We start from the raw sequence: 26,049 nt of genomic DNA on the forward strand, positions 1-26,049 counted from the left end.
TTGGATTTTTCAACTGACTTGGCGAACTAATGGTAATGATCGATTATGATCCTCTTTCCTTGCACTTTAGGCTCTTTAGGACCAAGGTAGGTAGGCCTATACCGTACCCTAATCTGTTGGTTGAAGGAGTTTTTACAATATATTAACTTAATATGATTCACAAACTAAAGATGGTGTTAAGTAACATGGTTCGTTTCTGCAAATATACTAACATGGCCATTGTAATTGATGTTTTCCAAATGCAGATCCCAATCTCATATAAATATAAGAGTAGGAGACATGTCTCATGAAGAGACATGTCTCTATGATTAATCAGTATTAGTTCATGCATATTAACAATATAAATCACAATATAACATATGTATTATATATATTATATATATGTATATATAATATAATATAATATAATATATATAATATTATATTTTATAATGTCATATATATTTATAACATTATATATATATATATATATATATATATATATATATATCAACATACATATATATATATATATTTTTATATATATATATATATCACAATATAACATATATATATATAATATAATATAATATATATATATATATATTATATTATATTATATTTTATAATATCATATATATTTATAACATTATATATATATATATATATATATATATCAACATTGTATCTTCAGATTAAATCAATCCGACTCTGGGGAGGATTTGTTATGGAACATAACATGCTCTCAAGCATATGGAGATATATCATCTCAATGTGATATTCTTGGAATGATATATTTACGAATATCAAAATAAATCCACCAATACATACATCTATATTACAGATGAATTTGTTTCAATTCACTATGAGGCTAAATTTCTCAACACTCGCTCTTTAGCAAAGAGAGATTTAAAGCAATTATAATAGAAGATTTGAACACCACCGTAAGTGTGGTCTATGATAGATTTAAGTTATGGTGTTCGGCAAGATCTGGCCCGAAGAACCATAAGAAATTGATTTTCATGGTGTCCGGCAAAATCCGGCCCGAATAACCATGATAACACTTGCTCCAAACATTTTGATGTTAGGAGATAGGTCAACTATTGATAAAGTTGTCGTCTTACAATAGTTACCGTTTGGTTGATACGTTCATTATCATGACTTCCAACACTCTGGGACAACAACTTAATGAAGTCTGCCATGATAGCAAGTCTACCATTGTTAAGATCGTAAGCTTGCAATGGTTGCCTTTTGTTTCTATATGTCAATCAAAGATCATCACCTTTCATTACATATCATATGTGAAATAGTAACCACCATGAACCCAGTTAGAGGGTGGTACAAAGGCTTTCACCTTAATTTTCTCTCACAGAGAGGAATACATTACTAAGAATTTCACTTAGAACTTCTAATAGAGAAGATACCATTCACAAAGGATTGCACCTCAAAAAATTCTCCCTCTAAACAATGATCTTGGGAAGTCAGGTCTAGTCGTTACTCCCTTAGAGGCTCTCTTCCCCAAGGATTGTTGTCTAAATCTGATATCTAATTTTCTGGTGATAATTCATCACTCCTCCATGATATACATAGGAGTAGCCCCATCAAAATCATGCAGTCATACACATGTATTTCTAGACTCCCTCCAAGAATCAATCTTCTAAGCTCCTGCGTTGCTTTAGAAGAAGTGTCATACTCCCTCTTAATGTAGAAGAATCTCATAATCTCAATCACCAAAGATGTTTGCTTCAAGAGCCTCATTTTATCCATCTTGATCATCAAGGTCGTTCGAGCTACTATCATTAGATTGAGGCTACACAATATTTGGTAGAATATGTAAAGTACTAACCTTTTCCTGTAAGAATATCCTCAACCATAAAGGAAAAGATCAAGGCAAATAACCCTTATAGTATGTATAGATTTACAAATAAGAGAGACTACAAAGAGAATATAAATGTAAAGATAAGAATACTTATCTGCACATGAAGATTTAGAAATTGTCTTTTCAGATTATTTGAGAATGGAACATATCCTCTCTAATTAAGGTTCAAGTGGGAATGGAACATTGACTATTATCCCCCCACATTGTAAAACTTTTACTCATTCTTATATTGTTGAGCAATTTGTATCAAATATGACAACTCCTTTCTAAATTCCAACTTGCTCTTTTCATCCATATTCATTTAGTTTAACAGTAGTAGCGAAATGTCCTTCCATTTTCTCAACTCATTCATAATTCACCAATATCTTGATTTAGGATGATTGTGCCACATGAATGAACCTACAACTCATTCGTTGAGTTTCATTCATCAAAGAGAAACTCGTAGATGGTTCAAATGAATTCTTAAAAGCTTCATTAATGTCTCACAACAACTCAAATTTCCTTTGTTCATGCAAAGGTATTTATTTGATCTTTTGATTTAAACCTATATTATGCACATCTTGCAATTTGTGTATTCCAAATTTATATCATTAGTGAATCTATCACAACATGGTTTAATGATCTTTAATCCCTCTGAATTAATATGATCATGATCACCGAAGGTTGACTGAATCATATCCTCTATATGCTTCCTCTCTTTCGAGGTTGCCTGAAATGTCAGTCTCCTTCAAAACCTCAATCTCCCTCTTTTCCTGCAAGAATATTCTCAGAGGAAAAAATCAAGGCACATAGCTCTAATAAAAATACAAATAGGAGAGAGACTTCATTGATTAGTTAATTAAAATACTCAATGATATTGAATAACTCGAATATAGATAAAAATCTAATTTAAAGATTTACTTATATTCATAAGAAATTATATTACTATCTTGGTGTACATCAACTAATCCTTTTACATTTAATAATGTCAAATTATTAAATTAAAATATATTTCCATATATATATGTATTTTATATTTATTAGATATTTATCCATTTGAATTGACAAGTGTTTTAAAAAAATATCTAATAAACATTGAACATAGAAATCAATATTTGTGAAATGAACTCATACCTAAACAATGAACATAGAAATCAATATTTGTGAAATGAACTCATACCTTTATACTTACCGAAAAGTGATTTGTATGTTTAGTGCATATATTACCTTGAACCTCACCAAAGATGCTTTCGTCGTGAAGCGACGCCTCTTCGAGAGTGAGAGTGTATCAAGCTGTATACTAATCATGTCCTAAAGTTTCTGTCACTCATTTCTAATATAGTTAACCATAGTCAAGAGGCACCCGCACAATGTCTTGTAGTTTTATCACCAAGACTTTAACTTTCTTCCAATTAGTTATTACATATTTTCATCATACAACAGATGCTTTCGTGTCTTGTAGATTAACTACTATTTCCATGTGACAACACTGAAGTATTTGTCTTATAAATAACGATATTCCACTCTTACTTGTTGATCTCCTTCAATATCCTCGATTGAGGCTATTCTTTTAAAGTTGCTCAATCCCTTATATTGGAGTATTGCTATTATTTAATTTGTGTCTTATGGCTGAGTACTTTGATTCTCATGGGAAATTCTTGCTGCAACAAAGAGAAGGCATGAATATCCATAAGATAAAGTCATGTTGTTTCACCATATTACTTCGATCATATTTTGTTTGCCAATGTAATCCCAACGTATGGATTTGGAATCACACCTCCACCCCTAGTTCCAATCTTTGCAAAACACCTATGTTGTGTATCATATGGGCATATCTAACTAAATTGCCCCATACCTTTGTGCGACCATCTACAGTCGAATTAGCCAATGTTTAGTTAGTGTTTTCAAAGACATTTCATATCTTTGCAGAACCTTTGCCTAAAGTTTGTGGCAATATGGATTGTTGTTATGTTCGAATCTGCTCTGCAAGGCATCTAGAGGCTTGCCTTGGCGCATCCCTCATTATTATTTATGCCATCACAAGGAATTTGTCCCTTACAATGTCTAAGTCACACATAGCCGATGTTCATCTCTGAATATGATTAATTGCATGAGGATGGGTTTAGATTCACAAGATGATGTCTTGGCTTCTAATTGTAGATGCAATCTATGTACAAGGTTCCATATGCAACAATGTTGGAGTATTTTTACAATGTAAGAACATCATGGAGACCAAATCAATTTGCCGATGAAGACAATATGCACAGGTTAACATCATTCCATTTTCCTCTATGTCGCCTCTCCAATTCTATTGCATATGAGATTCTTCAATCCATCAACAAGGTATTTTTGTCACTTTCAAACCAAATATTTTCTAGTTATCTGCCTATATTTTGTATTTCCATTTATCTTGACATATTGTAATGTCATCTTTTTAGCATTCATAGCATGATGTTGTCGTTAGCCTATTTCCCCACGGTCCCTTAGGCTAACTAGGACATCAAAAGGGCTTAGAGGCCATTTGGCCTAGATAGTTTCAGTTGCAGGTCTTTCTGAGGGGTTTTGAGGCAACTTTGGGCATACTTACTATTTATAGTAAGTCATCTTGGGCATGGGTGGACATCCAGTGGCAGCGGTATGTCGATGGTAATTGTTTAAAATCGGCAAGAAGACTTGTTTATCATTGATAAGATTTGTTTTGCATTGATAAAGCTATTTTATAAAGTTAAATTTAAATATTTAACTTTATTAATACATAGACTATAGTTTGTGGGAAATATTTAAATTAAAAGAGTCCCTTTTATTTTATAACACATTGGAGACATAAGTTACATAAAGGGAGTTATGTTTTATCCCACATTGAGAAAACGAAGGATGGAGCTCTTGTGAGAACACTATAAAAGAAATGGAAGAGCTTCTTTTAAGCATGGTTGGAAATATCAAAGAAATTGGAGAATTTTCTGGAGGTTATGTCTCAATAGTTTGAAGGATGAAATCCCTTCAAGCTGAAAATCTTGATGCCATTGAAAGATATGGTCTTGAGATTCAACAGGGTAGCAATCCGAAAAAGCAGAAACAAAAAAGCAGTCCGAAAAAGCGGAACCGAAAAAGCAGGCGGAAAAAGCGGAATCGAAAAAGCAAGCTGAAAAAGCGGAACGGAAAAAGCAGAATCGAAAAAGCAAGCGGAAAAAGCGGAACTGAAAAAGCAGGCGAAAAAAGCGGAATCGAAAAACCAAGCAGGAAAAGCGGAACCAAAAAAGCAGGCCGAAAAAGCAGTTCAAAATAGTAAAGCAGAAGGGGCAGCATTGAAGGAAAATTATTACAGCCATCTACAACCAGGTTCCCTTGTTAGTATTGTTTTTTTTAGGGTATTATAAGTTTCAGCTGTAAGTGTGCATTATACCAGCATTGTCATTTTGGTAATCCATGTAAATGCCAAAGTCTTGGCCATATTTCATGAGCATTGTATTAGAAATTTGATTGCAAATCAAAAAGATAATAGTTGCTGGTATCATTTAAGCAATTCAATCTCATTATTTATCGGCTAGATAGTTTGCATACCAACTGTTTGCAAAAATGCCAGTTGGCTGTAGGTGTTCTTTTCTCATGCTTAGATCATAATATATGCACTGAATATTGTCAAAATTAGGAGCACACTCATGTTAGGTCATTGTGTAGTTCATTGTAATCTTCTATCACTAGATTCTCATTGATGCAAATTAGAAAAAAGTCATTTAAAGCAAGCTGAAATACTATATCAGTCATATGTCTCTTGCATGTGAATTGTTTGACGAAATTCTTTGAGCCTTCAATCAGCATCTTTGAGAGCAGATTTGAGGAGGGTTATTACAGTGGTATTAGAGCTTGCTTGCAAAGTGTTTGACGAAATGTCAAACAACTGAAGTATAAAGATTTTTGGTGTGTGAAGAAGTTATAACCTGTTGGGGTCATTACACATATAATCGATTTGCCTCTCTTTTCCAAATTAGAGAAGGCAACGATGAAATGTGTGGGGGTACATCAACAATATAGATAACTTTGCTGTCCAAAATAGGTGGCATGGAAACAATACTTGGATATGAAGAAAAATTCAACACGCTAGATTTGGAAATCATTGTCCAAGTGAGCTTGCACGGATAGAGTCAGACAAGGAGACATATAATGGAAGCCTGCACACTTGACTTATACTTTCAATAGTGCGCACTTCACTTCAATATATAGCCATGGTTTCATGCCTTTGATGACCGTATTGAATCACATATATTTCTATGCTAAGTTGTAATCGAATTCCTATCTTTACTCTAATAATCAGTGATGCAAATTATACAATTTATTGTTCCACGTTTATTTATATTTATTTAGTGGTTTAAAAGGAATTTTCCTCCCATGTCCTTTTAATCACTTTCTCACATTTGCATTTTGGCTCTGATACCATGTTAAGTAACATTGTTCGGTTCTGCAAATGTACTAACATAGCCATTGTAATTGATGTGTTCCAAATACAGATCCCATTCTCTTATAAATATAAGAGTAGGAAACATGTCTCATGAAGGGATATGAGACATGTCTCTATGATAAATCATTATTAGTGAATAATATAAATGTGATATATTATATCAACATTGTATCTTAAGATTAAATCAATCCGACTGTAGCTATAATCTTAACAAATGGCATGTGAATTCTTGAGGAAGATCCTACTGTGGATGTCATGACTTCTTGGTTGCATTGTTGTGTCTTGGTAATCTGAGTTCTTTATGTTTATAATCTGAATGCTTATTGTAAATGATAGATGATGATTAGGAATGCAAGTGCTGATAAAAACTTCAATTCTTAACTTACACCAGTGCCTTATTTCCTTGGGCAATAGTCATTTTCTCCTTAACCTTGTGTATAACCCTGTGAGACACTTTTTAAATCCACCCCTTGAATGGATCTGTGAGCGGGCCAACCTCTGTGTCTTGAAATTGTAATCTTATATCAATATTAGTCTTACTGAATTTAACTTTTACTTGAAAAGAACCATAACAAATAATCAGTATGCACAAGTATACTAATTCTGATGTTCATTTGGTAATATAATCAGTACTATATCCCACACAATGAATAAGACAATTTTTTTTCTCAGAAATAAATATCACAGGGAACTTATTAACTTGAAAGAATGAATGCACACCTTTTGAGTAAATAAAGAGAACCTATTTGTATTAACATTGAAAAGTATTCTCTGCATATAGTTTTGAAAGGAAAATAATTCTTACTATAATCTCTGACCGTCTTATGATTCTTATGTATTGGTGCTGATTTTCCTTTTATATACACAAGGAAGTGCTTTAGACCGTTGCATTTACAAAAAGTCACAGCCTTTGGTTTTGTGAAAAATTAAAACTAAAAACCCTAATCATTCAATAATTAATTATTTTGATAGTAGGCATTTTGATCTCCCTCTTTTTAAGTTCTTTTTTCTCTTCAGCTTCAAATATTTTAGTCATTCTCCTTGCTGGCAATCATTTTGATTAAATAGGTCCTCTGTACTTTAGTTTCCTAGAATAAAATTGTTTTCTCTGAAAAGACTCTCCATGCAATACTTAAATTTAAGTATAATAATCACTTTATAAATTGTATACCCTAAGTATTGGATGTAAGTCACCACCTTTTTATAAACTCTTACTTCCACTTTCATTTTGTTCAAAAATCTCATTATGTTGTATGATCTCCTTATGAGGAATAATTACTTTTCGAGTAACAATATTCTCCCTCCTTGATGATAATATGTTTAGGTCATATTAACCTATTTTGCTCCATAACTTAATCCATACATATTTCACCCTCTTTCTTGTAGTGCTCTTTAAATTATGACATCCAAGAGATAATTATATTTCAAATGTGCTCTATTTTAAAATTTCTCTTTATAACCAGTCTTTGTGTGAATTTTTTTTTACTTCAATTCCCTCTAACTAGCCACATGAGATAATTTGTTAAAGATTGTAGTTGCAATATAAATCTTTATCTCTGATTTTGCTATATGTTGAAATAGAGATAATACCTTTGCATTGTATCAACAATTGGAGAAGATATTTATGATAATATTTGAGATAATATTATATGAAGAGACTTGTCATATGAAGAATCGTATATTTTGAAATATGAAGTGTCTTGCATTTGGAAATTGAAGAGACCTTCGGTTGTGATATGAAGGGCCTTTGAATTCTCTATATATACATGATTGCCTTGTGTGATTGAGCATGGTATCAAGTAAAAGCATTGTACTTGAACATTTATTATTAATAAAAGGGATATTTTTTTTGGTGTTGCTGGGTTTTTCCGTTCAAGTTGGAGGGTTTTCCCAGCATAAATGTCTTTTGTATTGTATACCTATTTTGTTCTTCATTTTGTAATCACAAAATGGAGACAACACTACAAAACTTTGAGATTAAATTTTCCAATTTCCCTAAGTTATTCACTATATGATATGTGAAAGTTGGTCAATTAACCTTTCCTAATCCATATTATCAATTATCCTTTCCTAAGTTCTCATCTAGTTACCCTTGTTTTTAGAAGATTAGAATTATCAAATCTAGTAGGATATGCTTGATTTTTTGAGGCCTTTAAAGTATTTTTTGTGGTTTTGTCCTTTTATTTCCTTCAATCTCTTTATTTTGGTCACATTGTCGTTTTGAGCTATCTTAGAGCTTAATTGTGGTTGTCAATCAAAAGATATTAAGATTTAAGTGGATGTCTAATTGGACATTAGAACCCTAATTACATATTTTTAAACTTTGAATCTTTTATTTTGTTGTTATGTAGCACTTTTTGATGTTTCTAAACTTAAAGTCACTTTTAAATGTGTTAATAAGTTATAAAGTTGTACTTTTTGATCCTTTAAGTCATAACTTAAATCACTTAAGTTATAAAGCTCAGATTTCAACCTGTTTTCACATTACACATGCATTTAACTTTAACCACTAAAGTGAAAGGTGTACTTTTTGAACCCATTTACACATTACACATGAACTTTTATATGCATTGTGAAAAAGACCCCCAAAAGTTCATTTCCACTTAAGTGAAACAATTAGACATGTGCAAAATAGAAACCAAATTAAAGGCAGGTTAAAAAAAGTCAATAACATATGCATGTAAGTGAATATGCAAATGAAGTTGAAACGTGTGATTTGGCTTCAAATGCTCTCATTTCAAGTGCCAATTCGGATTTCTTGAAGCCATTTGCATATTACATCACTTTTCCCTTTATATGCAACATGCAAATGAAGTCCAAATTCACAATTTGGCTTGTTATCATGCAAAACAACTTGTATTTTTTCAAAACCAATTGGCTGGGCATTATATTGCATTAAAACAAAGCTTATGTAATCCCACTTTTAAAGTGAGATTGCATATGCACTTTAAAACTACAAAATGCAACTCAAAAATAACATATACACTTGAAGTTCAAAAGTGTGACTGGCTTCATGGCTGCTCAAGTTTTCATCAAGATGCAATGTGTAATGGATGCCCAAAACTGTGATTTTCCTCTTGGTTGCACGTGATCACCAATGCAGTATGCAACAAGCGCCCCAAAGTGCAATTTGTTTCTTCTTTGCATAAGACTACAAAAAGCAATGTGTATTTCACTCCCAAAACCTCAACTCATTCTACTTGCATCTTAGCTTGCCAAAGGCAATGCGAAAACCTCTCCAAAAGGTGCAATTTGCATATGCAATGTGCAAAGAGTCTTGAAAAGTGTGATCTGCACTTAGATGTTGCATTTGCATATAATTTAAATATGAAAAGAGCCTCAAAAAGTGCAATCTGCACTAAGATGTTTAATTTCAATGTGCAATGAGTCTCAAAAAGTGTGATTTAGGTTTGGGAATGAAGGATATTTGAAAGTCTTGAATGCAATATGCAAATGCATTTGAAAAACCCGATTTAAAGGAGAGTTTTGTTCCAACTTCTTTGCTCCAAGTTTTTCTCTTTGCTCTCCAAGTAAGTTTAAAACTTTGTTTTTGTGTGCATTTTTTGATGTTGTTGCATATTTGATGCATTCTTTTGCTCTTTCTCTTCCATTTGTTCATTGGAAGCCCTAGATTTTTGTTCTTTGTAATGTCCCCTTTTTAGCATTCATAGCATGATGTTGTCGTTAGCCTATTTCCCCACGGTCCCATAGGCTAACCAGGACATTAAAGGGGCTTAGAGGCCATTTGGCTTTGATAGTTTCAGTTGCAGGTCTTTCTGAGGGGTTTTGAGGCAACTTTGAGCATACTTACTATTTATTGTAAGTCATCTTGGGCATGGGTGGACATCCAGTGGCAACGGTATGTCGATGGTAATTGTTTAAAATCGGCAAGAAGACTTGTTTATCATTGATAAGATTTGTTTTGCATTGATAAGCTATTTTATAAAGTTAAATTTAAATATTTAACTTTATTAATGGATAGACTATAGTTTGTGGGAGATATTTAAATTAAAAGAGTCCTCTTTATTTTATAACACATTGGAGACATACGTTACATAAAGGGAGTTATGTTTTATCCCACATTGAGAAAACGAAGGATGGAGCTCTTGTGAGAACACTATAAAAGAAATGGAAGAGCTTCTTTTAAGCATGTTTGGGAAAATCAAAGAAATTGGAAAATTTTCTAGAGATCATGTCTCAATAGTTTGAAGGACGAAATCCCTTCAAGCTGAAAATCTTGACGCCATTGAAAGATATGGTCTTGAGATTCAACAGTGTAGCAGTCTGAAAAAAGCAGATACGAAAAAGCAGCTCGAAAAAGCGGAATCGAAAAAGAAGGCCGAAAAAGCAGAACCGGAAAAGCAGGCGGAAAAAGCAAACCGTAAATGCAGTTCAAAAAAGCGAATCCGAAAAAGTAGTCGAAAAAGCAAATCGGAAAAAGCAAAACAGAAGGGGCAGCATTGTAGAAAATTATTACAGCCATCTACAATCAGGTTCTTCACTTCTCATTTGGCATATTTTCTGAGAAATGTAGGTTTTCAACTGAGTACAAAATATAGCATCAACACTTCACTATTTTCATATTGTACTTGTCTTTGTTTGCCATTTGGCATTATTGGTATCAAAGGAAGGCAAGGATTTTGCAATTGAAAGAGCATTGTAATTTTTAGACTATCTATATTGCAAACCTAGAGTTTAATGATCAACTTATTAGTTTGCATGCCAATTGTTTGGCAAAATGTCAATTGGCTGTAAGTTCTCTTTTTGGCATAAACAATGTCATAATTTTGCATACTAAGTGTTTATATTAATGCCACTTGGTTGTAAGTGCATAATGCCATCTTAGGTTGCATCCAAAGTATTTGTCATAATCACTAGTTGCTGTAGCTGCATATTGTAAGTAGTTTAAGTCACATATTTGTATTGAATATTGCCAAAATTAGTTGCACATTCATGTTAAGTCATTGTTTAGACAAATCTGGAGTCTTTGTAAGCATTATCTTTGATGCAAATCGAAACAAGAGTTATTGCAACAACTTGAAAAGTTATATCAGTCATATGACCCCTTGTATGCAAAGTGTTTGACAAAATTCCTTGAGCTTTCATCAGCATTTTTGAGGGCAGATTTGAGGAGGGTTATTACAGTGGTATCAGAGCGGTTTCCTGCCATCCTGTGGAGGTCTTATTGGAAATTTGGAATAGCCAGATAAAGAGAAAAAATGTTTGACAAAATGAATGCCGGTCCAGATCAGGGAAAGGAAAGATTTTTACAATTATTAGACACCTTAGCACAGGGACAGCGATCAGCAAAGCAAAGAGCACAGGAACAGAGTCAGAGATTTGAGCTTATGATGCAGATGATGGCTTGTCAAATGGGGTTGAATGCTAATGTGGGTGGAGGAAATAATCAGAATGGTAATAATTAGGATGGGGCACATAATGGAGGCGAACAAGTTGGGAACAATTTCGGTCATGCACCCCAGCAAACTAGGACAGTGAGTTTGCGGCCCATGATTCCCATATTTCCTCCTAGAGCTCCAGAGCAGTCCGTACCAGAGCCCCAGATCACTGATATACAGGACCAGCTGAGGAGAGATTGGGAAGCCGGAGGTCCAGATTTTACTGCTGCAATTACCTTTAGAGAGTATATAGATGTGCGGATGAAGCATATGCCACGTGGACATGACAAGAACCAGAGCTATGAGCTATGGAAGAAAGTAGGGAAACTTCAGTTACCATATTATGAAGGCTCGGGGAAGTCTACAGCAAGAGCTTGGGTTCAAAAGCTTGACACATACTTACAATTGAACCTTATGCCTGAGGAAGAAGCTATTAAGTATGCAACAATTCACCTGGATGGGTTAGCACACAAGTGGTGGCATCATGGTATGGTCACTATGGGTCATGCACACATTACCTCATATGTGGAGTTTACGGAGAGACTGATTGAACGCTTTGATAGGCCTAAGGATCATACTTTCCCTATGACAGGCAGAAACTTGTATGAGGAGTTTAACAGACATGCAGATTCGATACAGGAAGACTTCAACACATCTTCAGGTAATGGTTTATCTGCATCATCTTCAGAGGCAAAAGGGGTTTCAGATGTTGTGCAGGTTGAGCTAGTTGCATCAGAAGGTGATATCATAGGCACACCGGATTGCATGATTGACACAGATAGTGATTCCAATATAGTTGGGATGGATGAAGTTACAACAGTTGAGGATACTGTCATGTTTGAGGATAGTACAGTTGATTAGAAAGTGAGCATTCAGGACTTTGCAGAAAATGAGTATCAAGCACAGTTGGATGCTTCTTCACATGAGATAGAGGCTAGTAGCTCTTCACTTGGTTTGGCAAGCCAGCTGAAGACAAGGGGCAAGGATATTGTCGCGACTTTATCTCATCATAATAGGATGTATGGATTGATTGAGAATCACATTAGGATGATTCAACTGCAAGAGAGACAGAAAGGAGTCACAACAGGTTCTTCTTGTGACGACTTACAACAGATCAAGGAAGGCATGGAGGCAATGAAGTTGGCTCTCCAAGATTTTGAGAGATGTGGACGAGCGTTGTCTTGAGGTGAGTTCAGTTCGGGAGTTAGTGCATATAGCAGGGACTCAGTTTCCGTTTACAATCGGGTCACATGTTGATGATGATATGAGTACGTCTAGCATTCACACTCCGGATTCAGAGACTGTAGACAGGTCCGTGAAGTCAGTTGGTATTGTTCACATTACTCAAGTGAGAAGTTTACTTGAATTGCCAGTTGGTTTCCGTTCATGGATTAGATGTTGGGATCCTTATCTTAGTACTTGGGATCGTTTTGACCGGAGATATTTATCATTCTTTGGTAGTAGTATTTGTTGCACCATCATGGACTTGATTAGTAGTTTGCCAGGTGTAGTTCTCATCCATGCCAGCAGCTTGTTTGATGTTGGAATTAGTTTTTACACACCTTTGTTGGGCATTGTTCATGTATCCAGTCAACCATTCTTGTTGGAATGGGTTGATGATCTCTCAGATATGACAAAGTTTACAGAAGAGTCCCAAGATTTGATTATTACAGATGACACCCAGGGGGATGTTGTGGATAGTTTTGAAGACTTAGTCTCCTCAACAGTTTCCTTTGATACGGAGGTTTATGTTGATGCTTCAGTCACTTCGTTTGATGATACAAGTTCAGCAGTTGGACTGCAGAATTTGGATGGCAGTATTACAGACGAAAGCTATTATGAGGTTACTCTTTTGGACAGTGTACCAGGGATAGAGTATAGGAGTTTGACTAGTTGGCACAATCATGTGTCTAGTTAGTTGAGAGTTGGCGAGCGAGACATTTCTATTGCTTGCGAGCATTTCGATGCTGCTCGTCAGTTGTTAGCAGTTTATGGATGGGGTTCTCCTACTAGTGATGAGCAGGGAGGCAATTATCTTTCCTTGACAGAGATCCACTCTTTATGGGAGGCTATCCGAATTCTAAGAAAAAATTATATGCAGTTGGTAGTCGACAAAGATTATCTTATGGAGTGGGGGAGTACAGCATACGATGCATTATTGGCCAAGGAAGATGAGGTGAGTGAGCTTACTCAGCAGCTCGAGGTGACTTCTGAGATTCTTGAGAGTACACAGTTGGCTTTCGAGGAGTCACAATTTCATTTGGCTAAGGTGACCATGGAGTTAGAGCAACTTCAATCTTTACCAGATTCTGTACAATTACAGACCGTGGTGTCTGGTGATCCGCGGATGTCCATGCTCGAGGTTGATAGAGGTAGTGGAGATGAGGATATATCTGTCCACGACACTACTATTGGCATATTTGGTCCATTTCCACTAGAGGCAGGTTCAACTGAGTTGGGCGCTGCAGCTGAGCATTGTGATATGTTTGACTTGGAGGGCACAGAGACTAGTGATGTTGTTGATTCTGCACTCTTGACTATATCATCCTTTGACTTAGCTGATGATCAATCACAGTTGGTCATATCACGTCTGCAGGATGAGTCTTTGATTGAGATTGGTTCTTTTTACGGGCATTATACTAAAGGATATGTTCATCGGTTTGCTTTTGATCCATGTGTTGAGGAGTTGATGGCAAACAGGTTTGGACTGGGCTCTCATTTTTTCTATCTACCGTGTAATGTCTATTCACCATCAGTAGTGCATAGGTGTTATGGTTATGAGACAATGGCCGGTAATCTGCATAGTTGTGTTAACTGCAGCAGATGTACAGTGAGTGGTCACTATTGTAGCAGAGTTGGAGTGTGCATTCCACATAACACGGTGGGTTGTGTGGATGGTGTTTATTATGTTGACAGTTTGGGTGATCTACTCTACTTGGGGTCTAATATTTTGAGAGTTTGTGCCTCGTGGGTTCCTGACTGTGGCAGTAGTGGATTTGGAGTTCAGTTGCACCGTGATTCACGATTCATTTATGGATTCCTCTTGGTTAATTTTCACAGGTTGTTGCAGGAGCCTATGTTGACTGACAGCAATATAGTTCATGACTACATTTGGGATCCAGGTGGATTGATTGGGTTGTTGTTCGGCCATTTCTTGGGGACAAGCAATTTCGGGAAGGGCGGACTGTAATGTCCCCTTTTTAGCATTCATAGCATGATGTTGTCGTTAGCCTATTTCCCCACGGTCCCGTAGGCTAACTAGGACATTAAAGGGGCTTAGAGGCCATTTGGCCTAGATAGTTTCAGTTGCAGGTCTTTCTGAGGGGTTTTGAGGCAACTTTGAGCATACTTACTATTTATAGTAAGTCATCTTGGGCATGGGTGGACATCCAGTGGCAGCGGTATGTCGATGGTAATTGTTTAAAATCGGCAAGAAGACTTGTTTATCATTGATAAGATTTGTTTTGCATTGATAAGCTATTTTATAAAGTTAAATTTAAATATTTAACTTTATTAATGCATAGACTATAGTTTGTGGGAAATATTTAAATTAAAAAAGTCCCCTTTATTTTATAACACATTGGAGACATAAGTTACATAAAGGGAGTTATGTTTTATCCCACATTGAGAAAACGAAGGATGGAGCTCTTGTGAGAACACTATAAAAGAAATGGAAGAGCTTCTTTTAAGCATGCTTGGGAAAATCAAAGAAATTGGAAATTTTTTTGGAGATCATGTCTCAATAGTTTGAAGGACGAAATCCCTTCAAGCTGAAAATCTTGACGCCATTGAAAGATATGGTCTTGAGATTCAACAGGGTAGCAGTCTGAAAAAAGAAGATACGAAAAAGCAGCCCAAAAAAGCGGAATCGAAAAAGCAGGCCGAAAAAGCGGAACCGAAAAAGCAGGCGAAAAAAGCAAACCGTAAAAGCAGTTCAAAAAAGCGAATCCGAAAAAGCAGTCGAAAAAGCAAATCGGAAAAAGCAAAATAGAAGGGCCAGCATTGTAGAAAATTATTACAGCCATCTACAATCAGGTTCTTCACCTCTCATTTGGCATATTTTCTGAGAAATGTAGGTTTTCAGCTGAGTACAAAATATAGCATCAGCACTTCACTATTTTCATATTGTACTTGTCTTTGTTTGCCATTTGGCATTATTGGTATCAAAGGAAGGCAAGGATTTTGCAATTGAAAGAGCATTGTAATTTTTAGACTCTCTATATTGCAAACCTAGAGTTTGATGATCAACTTATTAGTTTGCATGCCAATTATTTGACAAAATGTCAATTGGCTGTAAGTTCTTTTTTTGGCATAAACAATGTCATAATTTTGCATACTAAGTGTTTATATTAATGCCACTTGGTTGTAAGTGCATAATGCCATCTTAGGTTGCATCCAAAGTATTTGTCATAATCACTAGTTGCTGTAGCTGCATATTGTAAGTAGTTTAAGTCACATATTTGTATTGAATATTGCCAAAATTAGTTGCACATTCATGTTTTGTCATTGTTTAGACAAATCTGGAGTCTTTGTAAGCATTCTCTTTGATGCAAATCGAAACAAGAGTTATTGCAGCAACCTGAAAAGTTATATCAGTCATATGACCCCTTGTATGCAAAGTGTTTGACAAAATTCCTTGAGCTTTCATCAGCATTTTTGAGGGCAGATTTGAGGAGGGTTATTACATTCTTAAACACAAATAAATTCAAACTCTCATGCAAAAAAGGTTCTTCCACTCAAAAAGGATTTTGCTTGCAAGCTTGAGGTGTTTGAAAGTCTTCATTTTGTGTCAAAGCAAGAGGTATGCTTTTCTTTTCTTTTCTTGCTTTGTAAATACTTTGTTTATATTTACTTGTTCTTTGGTGCTTTTAATGATCAAGTTTGTAAAGAAAATGATGAAAGTTATCTCGAAGAATGCAAGTTCCCATCCACATTTTCAGCCTTCACCTTCATTCCATCTCCAAATTTGCCTAACTCCATATTTCCCAAATATGTAACTGGACTTTAAAACCCCGATTACACATTTACACAAGTAAAAACTTTTGAGTTTTCACCATATGTAAATGTATTTCTAAATCCTGATTTTGGGTGAAACTCTCATTTTAAAACATAAAGTTTCCTATCCACATGCTTCCAAGCTACATCCACTTGCGTTGTTAGCCATTGAAGCCAAAGACTACATTTTTCCCATATACAATCCTCTTTGGAAAACCCAATTTTGATCATTTGTGCCCAAAAAAGAAGCTGTCCGCACCTTTTCCAGCCTTTCTAAGTGTTAAAAAAGTATCTAAGTCATACCTAGAATGCTTACCATCCATAGATCTATCACTGTTGTCCAAATCTTTGATCTGTCATGGATTCGATCCCATTAGAAGATGTTTTCACCCTTTTGGATTTTTCATGGTGCAACAAACTCTCTAAGTAGAGATATGTCTGGAGAATCTCCACTTTCCAAAGGTAATAGTAAAACGAAGTATCAATATGACAAAGAATTGACTCACACCACTCCCTCTGAAGTTTTGTCCTCATATGATGGAATTAGAGATACAAAGACTGGTGATGGTGATATGTCAGATTTTCTACAAAGAGTAGAGACATCCTGTTAGGAAGATATGCTTCAAATCAAATGAGGCAATATTCATTTGGTCTCCACTTTCCCAATGGCTTTCCCAAAACTTGAGTTCATGTGGGAATGTGCCAAAGCATTTTGATCCAAAAGCAAAATTAATCAAGGATACCGATGGGAAAGTTGTTCTGATTACATTTGGGCATCATTGAGAAGGTTTTCAAAGTGCCGGTAATCTAGAACGTGTAGATCTAGAGAAATAGAATTCGTAACAAACATGGAATGAGTACAAACTTAATTACCTCAAGTTTTCCAATGAAAATTGGTTGATCAAAAGAGAATCAATTTCTTTAGATGCCAAAAGGTGATGTATAGGATGATTTTTGTCAAGAAGTGAATGATCTGATTACTCTACTCAACCATTTTGAACAATGGATGTACAAACGCATCTAGTAGATTCTACAAACAAGAGAACACATCTGTTGGGGAGAAATCATCAACACAACAATATGCGAGCAACTAATTGATATGAAGAGTTGTCTCTCTTTTCACATGAATTCTTACCTTGTCCACATTGCCTTCTCTTTAAGGTAGGATAGACTCTGTCTCACAAGCTGTGGTTGGTACTTCTGTTTTGCAACAAAATCTATACAAATTGTCGGTTGCAAAATATCCACCCAACAGTTTTTGATGACTTTGTTTGAGAAACAATGCAACTTTGAGAGCCTGACGCTTTCATTTGAAGCATATATCAATGTCCTTTTTCATTGTAAATATTCGTTGTAATTTTATTTCTTGTAGTTGTTTCAAGTGTTTACCAAAGAAATGTAAATGACCCAAGGTCCTTGGTAAATACTTTTGGAGAAATCATCAACACAACAATATGTGAGCAACTAATTGATATGAAGAGTTGTCTCTCTTTTCACATGAATTCTTACCTTGTCCACATTGCCTTCTCTTTAAGGTAGGATAGAATCTGTCTCACAAGTTGTGGTTGGTACTTTTGTTTTGCAACAAAAGCTATACAAATTGTCGGTTGCAAAATATCCACCTAATAGTTTTTGATGACTTTGTTTGGGAAACAATGCAAATTTGAGAGCCTCACGCTTTCATTTGAAGCATATATCAATGTCCTTTTTCATTGTAAATATTCGTTGTAATTTTATTTCTTGTAGTTGTTTCAAGCGTTTACCAAAGAAATGTAAATGACCCAAGGTCCTTGGTGAAATACTTTTGGATTGTGGAATCTAGCTCTGCCTCTGCATGCTCTTCCTGATGGCTTGTGGAAGAATTTCCCAAGTCCTTGCGCTGGCTACTCTTGTAGCTGCACAGTCATTGGCAATTTAAATTGAAGATGATCTTGTTCTTGTTGGGAAGATATGAACCGAAGCAAGTGGGTTTGAAGAAAGTTATCTTTTTCCTAATTTAGTTTCTTCCATCACAAAGACAGATCTTGTAGTGCACAAGTTAGCAAATGAGTCACTTGTCCTCAAAAAGCAAATAGCTCAAGACATGTTCTTTGTTCCTCACGAAGATGTACAATGGAGGCCTCGTCCAACTGTTCCTTGTAGTTCCATTGTTGGGAATCAACAAAAATTAGTTTCACCATCAAAGAAGTTTGCACTAGAACCATTAGCAAAGACAACAATGAAGCATCTTGTATTCGAAGAATTGAAGTTAGTGATCTTGCTGTTCTCTTCCAAGAAAAGGAAGAAGACGTAGTTGATGAGTCTCATATTTGGTGCATGCAGTCTCAACAGTCCAGTGATGACAAGATGACGAAGGAAATTTTTTCTTCCAATATTCAAAATAGTCACGCTATAAAAGGGGACATGCAAACAAATTTTGGTCAAGCTGAAAATGATATATTTGTGTGTCAAGGTCATGAACTTGGGCACATTTTGCATAAATGTTCTACCTTGGTGTTTGAAAGCAATTTCTCATAAAAAATAAGACTTTCTCAAGTCAGAAGTTTGTGAGCAGTATGTTGACATAGGCAATATAGTCATGTCATCACTAAAATCATATGAGTAAGGTTTTCTCTATTATCTTGGGGTGCTAGTGATTGATGAACTAGTCAAGCAAGTTGCAGTTGGCAAGAAGAATCCAAAATTTCTTCAATCAAGGGGATGTTTAGTTCGACATCTTGTTTTTTTGGAAGCTAACAAAAAACTAGACATTCCACATGTACCTAAACATACAGATACAATCAAAGAGGAAGTCAAAGAAGCATGGGCAGTTCTGCAAGAACAGTTTCAATTCATGGACCTATCTTGGAGCAGCCATACACATGATATATCTCAAAAAGGTGAATTTTTCCATCTCTTCCAAGAGGTGTTACATTAGGCATTAAACATGATTGCTCTAGTTGTCGGTGTTCCATCTATATGAAATTGCTTGTAAACATGCAAGGTACTGCAAGCTGCTGAAAAAGCTAGGTATTTTGTTGAGCAAATGAATGGTTTCATCTAAAAATTTGCATTATCGGCTAGTTTTAATTAGTAGATTTTTCTTTATGCATTTGCACTAGTTTGTTTATTTTTAACTAGATTTGCTTTGTGTTTGTTGCGTTAGATTCTTTTTGTTTTTGGTCGCTTGACTCTATAGCCCAATGGAATGGAGAAATGCACTTAGAGAGCTCGATTCTATGTTACTCATTGTTTTCAAGGACAAACAAGTTACGTTTGCCAGACAGAGCCAACTGTTGTCCTTCATTTTATCATCATAGAATGGAGGCAACACTCGGAAACTTTGCCAATTAAGTTTCATATTTGTCTAAGTTAACTCACTGTGTGATTGACAAAAATTAGTCAATTCATCCTTCCCAATTCATATTGTGAGTCTTTTTATTGGAGTTTCTCATCAAGTCATCTGTCTTTTTAAGTCTAGTAGCATATACTTGATTTTTGAGGCCTGTAAAGTCCTTTTTTGCATTTTAACATGTTTGTTTGGATTGTTTTAGTTTTTTTTGTTTCCTTCAATCTCTTGCTTTCTGTCATGCCTTTGTTTTGAGCTATCTTGGGACTTAATCAAAGTTGTTAATCAAAAGTTATTAAGGTTTGAGTAAATGTGTAATCAAGTATTAGAACCCCGATTGCATATTCTAAATATTAGACCTTATATAATATTATGTTATGTTGCACTTTTTGAAATATATGACTTAAATCACTTTACAATTTGTTTTAAGTTATATCGTTACACCTTTTGATCTCTTAAGTTATAACTTAATCCATTTAAGTTAATAAAGTGCACTTTTAATCTAATTTGATGTTATTTACACTTTATTGTTATAACTTAAATTACTTAAGTGAAAATCTCTCTTTTTCGACCCATTTACACAACACAAAAATGTCATGTGTAAATATGTAATCGACAACAAAAAGTGAGATTCACTTAAGTGAATCAATTAAACATGTGCTAAATAGAAGTAGTAAGTTGTGTATGTCAAATACACATAGTTGCACTCAAAAGCCCAATTTTGCTTGTATTTCCTCACTCCAAGAGGGAAATCAGACCTTTTGGAGTCAATTGCATATTGCATATAACATATTTTTGAATATGTAATGTGTATTTACCTCCAAAAACCACAATTAGCTTGCAAAAAGCACTTGTTTTCTATCAAAACAACTTGTCTACGTGGTTTTACATGTATTTGAATATGTAAAAATGACTGTGAAAACCCCGATTTGCTCATTTACATGTAAAATGCAATATGTAATCCTCCCCAAAAAGTGCGACCAGCTTTATGATTGGGTTTTTATGCAACAAGGCAACATGTAAATGGGTTTGAAATGTGCGATTTCTATGAAAAAGCAAATATATAATATGCTTTATGTTTTGAAAACCTTGATTTACACTAGGAACATTCATTTCAACTTGAAAAGTGCATTCCATTTGGGCGTTTGAGTTTGTATGTGCTTCCTCATTGCATATACACCATATTTTAAATATGTTGTAAACCTTGATTTGCATATGCGTTTCAACTTTATGCTCTTGCCATTGCATTTAACACATGTAAATGCTCATTTAAGACCCGAATTTGGGTGTTTGATGGGAAAAGATTATATGTAAAGAGGTCGGAAAAGACCAATCTGTATATTGCCATTTAACTCCAGTGTGTAAATGCATTAAGAAAGTGCGATTTGCAAATGACTTGAAAAAGTCTGATCTGCTTATAAGCCTTCCATTCTAACGTGCAAGACATGTCAAGAAGTGCAATTTTAGTTGGGCATTCCAGTTGCATACTCTTAGACTTTGCATATGCCTCATTTTTAAATATGCAAATGCTCCCAAAAAGTATGATTTGCACTTGAATGGTTTGCATGTAAATTCTGTAAACAAGCTGGAAAAGCCTGATTTGCCTTAGAAGTTTACCATTTGCACATTTTAAATTTGCTAATGAACTAGAAAAGTCTGATTTGCATTAGAAACTCAAAATGCAATGTCATTTTGGGAATGAAAATTGTGATCTGCACATGAGCAACTCATTTCCGCATCATTTAAATGTGTAATAGAGCTGGAAAAGTGCATTTTTTGGGCCAAATGGAAGATTTTTGAAAGCTCTTGAATGCAGTGTGTAAATGTATTTGAAAAACCCAATTTGGAGAAGAGAGTTTCATTCCAACTTCCTCATTGCTCCAAGATTTGCTCTTTGCTCTCCAAGTAAGTGTAAATCTTTGTTTTTGTTTGCATTTCTTGTTCTTGTTGCATACTTAATGCATTCTTTTGCTCTTTGCTTTTTATTTGTCCATTTGCAGCCCTAGATTAATTCAAACTCTCATTCTTTGTAATGCAAAATATTCATGCTCTCAAAAACGAAATTTCTTGCAAGGTCGATGTGTTTGAAAGCTTCCATTTTGTGTCAAAGCAAGAGGTTTGGTTTTTTCTTTTCTTTGTTTTGTAAATACTTTGTTTGTTTGTTTTTGCTTGTTTTTGTTGCTTTTTGAGAGCAAGTTTGTGAGGAAAAACTTGAAGTTTATCTCAAAGAATGCAAGTAGCTTTACACGTTTCCTTCTTCATATTCATTCCATTTCTAAGTTTGCCCAACTCCACATTTCCCAAATATGTAACCGGACTTTTGAAACTCAATTACACATTTGCACAAGTTAAAAATAATGAGTTTTCGACAGATGCAAATGTATTTCTAAATCTTGATTTTGGAGAAACTTTTGTTTTTAAACATGAAGTTTCTGATCCACATGCTTCCAAGCGACATCTACTTGCATTCTTATCCACTCAAGCCAAAACTTGGAGTCCTCATGGATTCAATCCCATTGAAAGATGTTTTAACTCTTCGGAATTTTCATGTTGCAGCAAACTCTTTAAGTCAAGATATGTCATAATTTCTTCAAAGAATAGAGACATCCGGTCAACAAGATGCTTCGAATCAAAAGAAGCAATATTTATTTGGTCTCCATTTTCCCAATGACTGTCCTAGAACCTGAGTTTGTGTGGAAATGCGTCAATCAATTAAAAAAAACAGTTAAAAGATGCTGATGGGTAAGTTGTTCTGAGGTTACATCCGAACATCATTGAGAAGGTGTTCAAAGCACTGAAAACTCTAGAATATTCAAATCTGACAAAGAAGAAGCTACAAACAACTGTGGAATGTGGAAAAGCTTGATTACATCAAGTTTACAAATGACAACCGACAATTCATCAAAGTGAATCAAGAGGCCATCAAAAGATACAACACCATAGTTATCAAAGTGAATGGAGTGGCTTATAATACAGGAACCGCCTAGGGCTCCAACATTGTCGTCATTTTTCTTAGAAGACATGTTGGGTGTAATTGATTTGCATACAATCGAATTACCTGTGCCTCTAGCCATGGAATTGAATAAGTCTCCTTTCCTTTTTGACTCAGTCAAGGTGGTTGAGTTTCTCCCACCTTTTTCTCTTCTTTTCTCTCACTCCTTTGCCTATATAAAGGAGTACCCTTCTTTGTAAATAATCATCTTTTCGTATGCAAGAAATCTCTTGAGAATTTGTGCAAGCATAACTATGATTTTTTGTACAAGTTCTAATGAAAAGTAAATAGAAGAAGCAATTTGTTTCGAAGCTGTGGCTGGAAAAGATTGTGGTCATATAAATTGGAAGTTGTGACTGCAATTTGTATTACTTTCTTGAGTTCATGCAAATCTTGTTTGTATCTGGAGAAAAGTGAATATAAGAAACAATTTGTTTTGAAGTTGTTTTTGGAAGCGATTGTGGTGATAAAAATTAGAAGTTGTGTCTGTAGTTTGTATTGCTGTCTTATATTCATGCATATTATAAGAATTAAGTTACTTTCATCTACTTTTGGAAGTGTGTGTGCCCCATAGAGACTTACCTTTATAGAATAGAATAAATAGACATAGATCTTAGCTAGTACACTTCCAATCAGCTTGTGAATTTATCGGTATCACTATTTCCAATTTTAAGATAGAAGTATATTTAAGAGATATATCTTGTCCATTACCTGCTCTAGGAGTAAGTGGATTCTTTCTTGAAACAAGAGGAAAACATATTGGTAACACCCTTGTAAGTATCTCTAAACTTCTTGCTTATCTTGTGTTGACCCAAGGAACAATGAGAATATGAGTGTTCGGTTTAAGGTAGGAGAGGCTTTGTCTAACATGCTCTAGTTGGTATTCCCGTTTTGCAACTGAAGCTATACAAATTGTCGATTGCAAAATATCCACCCAATACTAACTTTTTAGGATTTAGTTATTGTAGACAATAGAGCACTAGGGCAAGAGGCTTGGTTAAGCAAAGCCAAAAAGTATGTGAGATGCTTAAGGAAAATATCTAATTTCTTAAATTCATAAAGTTTTCTAGAATCCTTAAGAGGAAATACACATCCGCAAATCTTGTGAAGCTAATGCGAGCAAGAAGATTGAGATGAAGTAGAAGATACAAAGATATTGGTGGCATTAAAGTTATTGTTTGAAGAGCTCGACCCTAAATCATTTTTGTATTTCTTATTAGGTATTAGTGCCCCACAAACCCTTAAAAGTATTTGGAGTTTTAAAAAATTGAGTTGCAATATTCATTGATTTAGGTATATTCACAATTTCATCAACAAAAGCTTTCCACAAATTTGAACACGTATATTTCCAGCACTAGAATTTGAAGTTATGATTGCAAATGGATAAACTTGTTAGTTATTCTGCAAAATGTCATAACATCAAAGTTGCCATAGGGGGCTATTGTTTGACTAGTCCTATGTCATTCAAATGGTTTAAAACTTCGATATTCTTTAAGATGACTTTATAGGTTCTGCTCTTGTGTTTCCATTTTTAGGTTAAGGCATTTGGATTAAGGGGATTGCATATAAAGGATCCATAACTATTGAGTTTTCATGCTATGCAAATAGTGCTAATTTTTTACTCTAGAGACTCGATCATCGCCAAGAGTTGGCAGTTTTAAGATCACTAAAAAGATGAATAATTACTTTCTAGTTAGGAGATAATTGTGATGACCCTAATTGAATGAAGTATTGGCTAGGCCAGCACCAAAGTTCAAGAAACTTTGAAGTGAGGGGTTGGGCCTTTTAGGTTGCAGCAATGTAATAAAATTTCTTGAAGCACCAAACGAAATAACAAGCACTCAGTGAAATAACAAGTGTGATATAGAAGCTAGAGTTACCTCAAACAACAAAAAATATATGTTGTACAACATTAAGATTAATGAAGAGGGAAGAATCATCTTCGGTTCAAAGTAAATATTCTAGAAACTTGCAATAAAGCTGAGGACTAGGTCAATCACTGAGCTCCTCATTAAGTGGATAGACTTTCCAATTAAAAATACTGAACATAGGAATATGAATATTTCATGAAGACAACACTTGTCTAAAGGGTGATGGTGGAGGAGCTGTTACACCCTAACCCATTGATTGTATTGGGAACTATAATAATGAACTATGGACCACATAATCCTTAATTGGGTCATTTATGATCCCATAACTATAATTACTGTAAATCAGGCCATTCTTATTAAGGTTATGGTATGGGCATTCCCTAGCGATACCAGCATTTAGGAGGTAACGAGAACTTGTTAAGCATTGTCTTGCAAGCTGTATTCTTACTCTAAGACTTACAGACATTGCCCTCTTGAAGTTATGAGTACTTGTTAAGCATTGAATTGTAAGCTCTAGTCTCGCTGTATGACTTTTAGACATTGCCCTCTCAAAGTTGCTTAATAACACCAACTATGCTGATTTCTCTAATATGTTCACTTTGATTGTAGACAACCGGTTCAATGGAGGTGGAGAAAACTGAGTTGCGGCTACAGAAACTTCTGGAGGAAAATGCTCAGCTCAAGGTAGCACAGTATAATTTGTTAGACAAAATCATGGAGTTTTCTAAATATTTCTTTTGATTTTTGTCTGTATGTTTTTTTAATGGCAGGCACAACTAGCTGAAGAGAGAAAAATACCGAACTTATATAATTGTTTCATTGTGAAGTATGCTGTCCATATCTTCACATTCCTAAACTTACTTTCACATTTGTTATATTGAATCGACCATAATCTCAGAATTGACACATTTTTTAAATCTTTATATTGAGGATTTTCTAGAATTCTTGAGCTTCAAGATGGTGAGAGATGGATTAGGGATCTATTAAAAGAAACATGGATGCAGCTACTACGTACACAGGAAAATGAACAAAATCTTAGAAAAGTCGGTTTGAAAGCATATCCTTTTTTATCTGAAAGTTCATTTTCTATCATGAATATTTTATTTAGATAACTGCATTTTGCAATCCACCCATCAGTTTTGCAAGTTTATTCATAGTTATCTTCCTTCAA

The 26,049-nt window shown here is 34.8% G+C and overlaps 1 protein-coding gene across 1 annotated transcript in view; it reads left to right on the forward strand.

The window, feature by feature from the left end:
- The window catches only part of LOC149576832 (kinesin-like protein KIN-7N), a 135,328-nt gene that overhangs the window by 106,976 nt on the left and 2,303 nt on the right, over positions 1-26,049 (forward strand). The window contains exons 15-17 of the mRNA XM_089820355.1: positions 25,488-25,562; positions 25,649-25,704; positions 25,819-25,921. Coding sequence (XP_089676481.1) covers positions 25,488-25,562; positions 25,649-25,704; positions 25,819-25,921 — 234 coding nt within the window. The remainder of the gene's footprint in view (positions 1-25,487; positions 25,563-25,648; positions 25,705-25,818; positions 25,922-26,049) is intronic.

The sequence above is a fragment of the Cupressus sempervirens genome, chromosome 1 (genome assembly GCF_028749045.1).
Source record: "Cupressus sempervirens isolate cs-2001-9-10 chromosome 1, ASM2874904v1, whole genome shotgun sequence".
Classification (NCBI taxonomy): domain Eukaryota; kingdom Viridiplantae; phylum Streptophyta; class Pinopsida; order Cupressales; family Cupressaceae; genus Cupressus; species Cupressus sempervirens.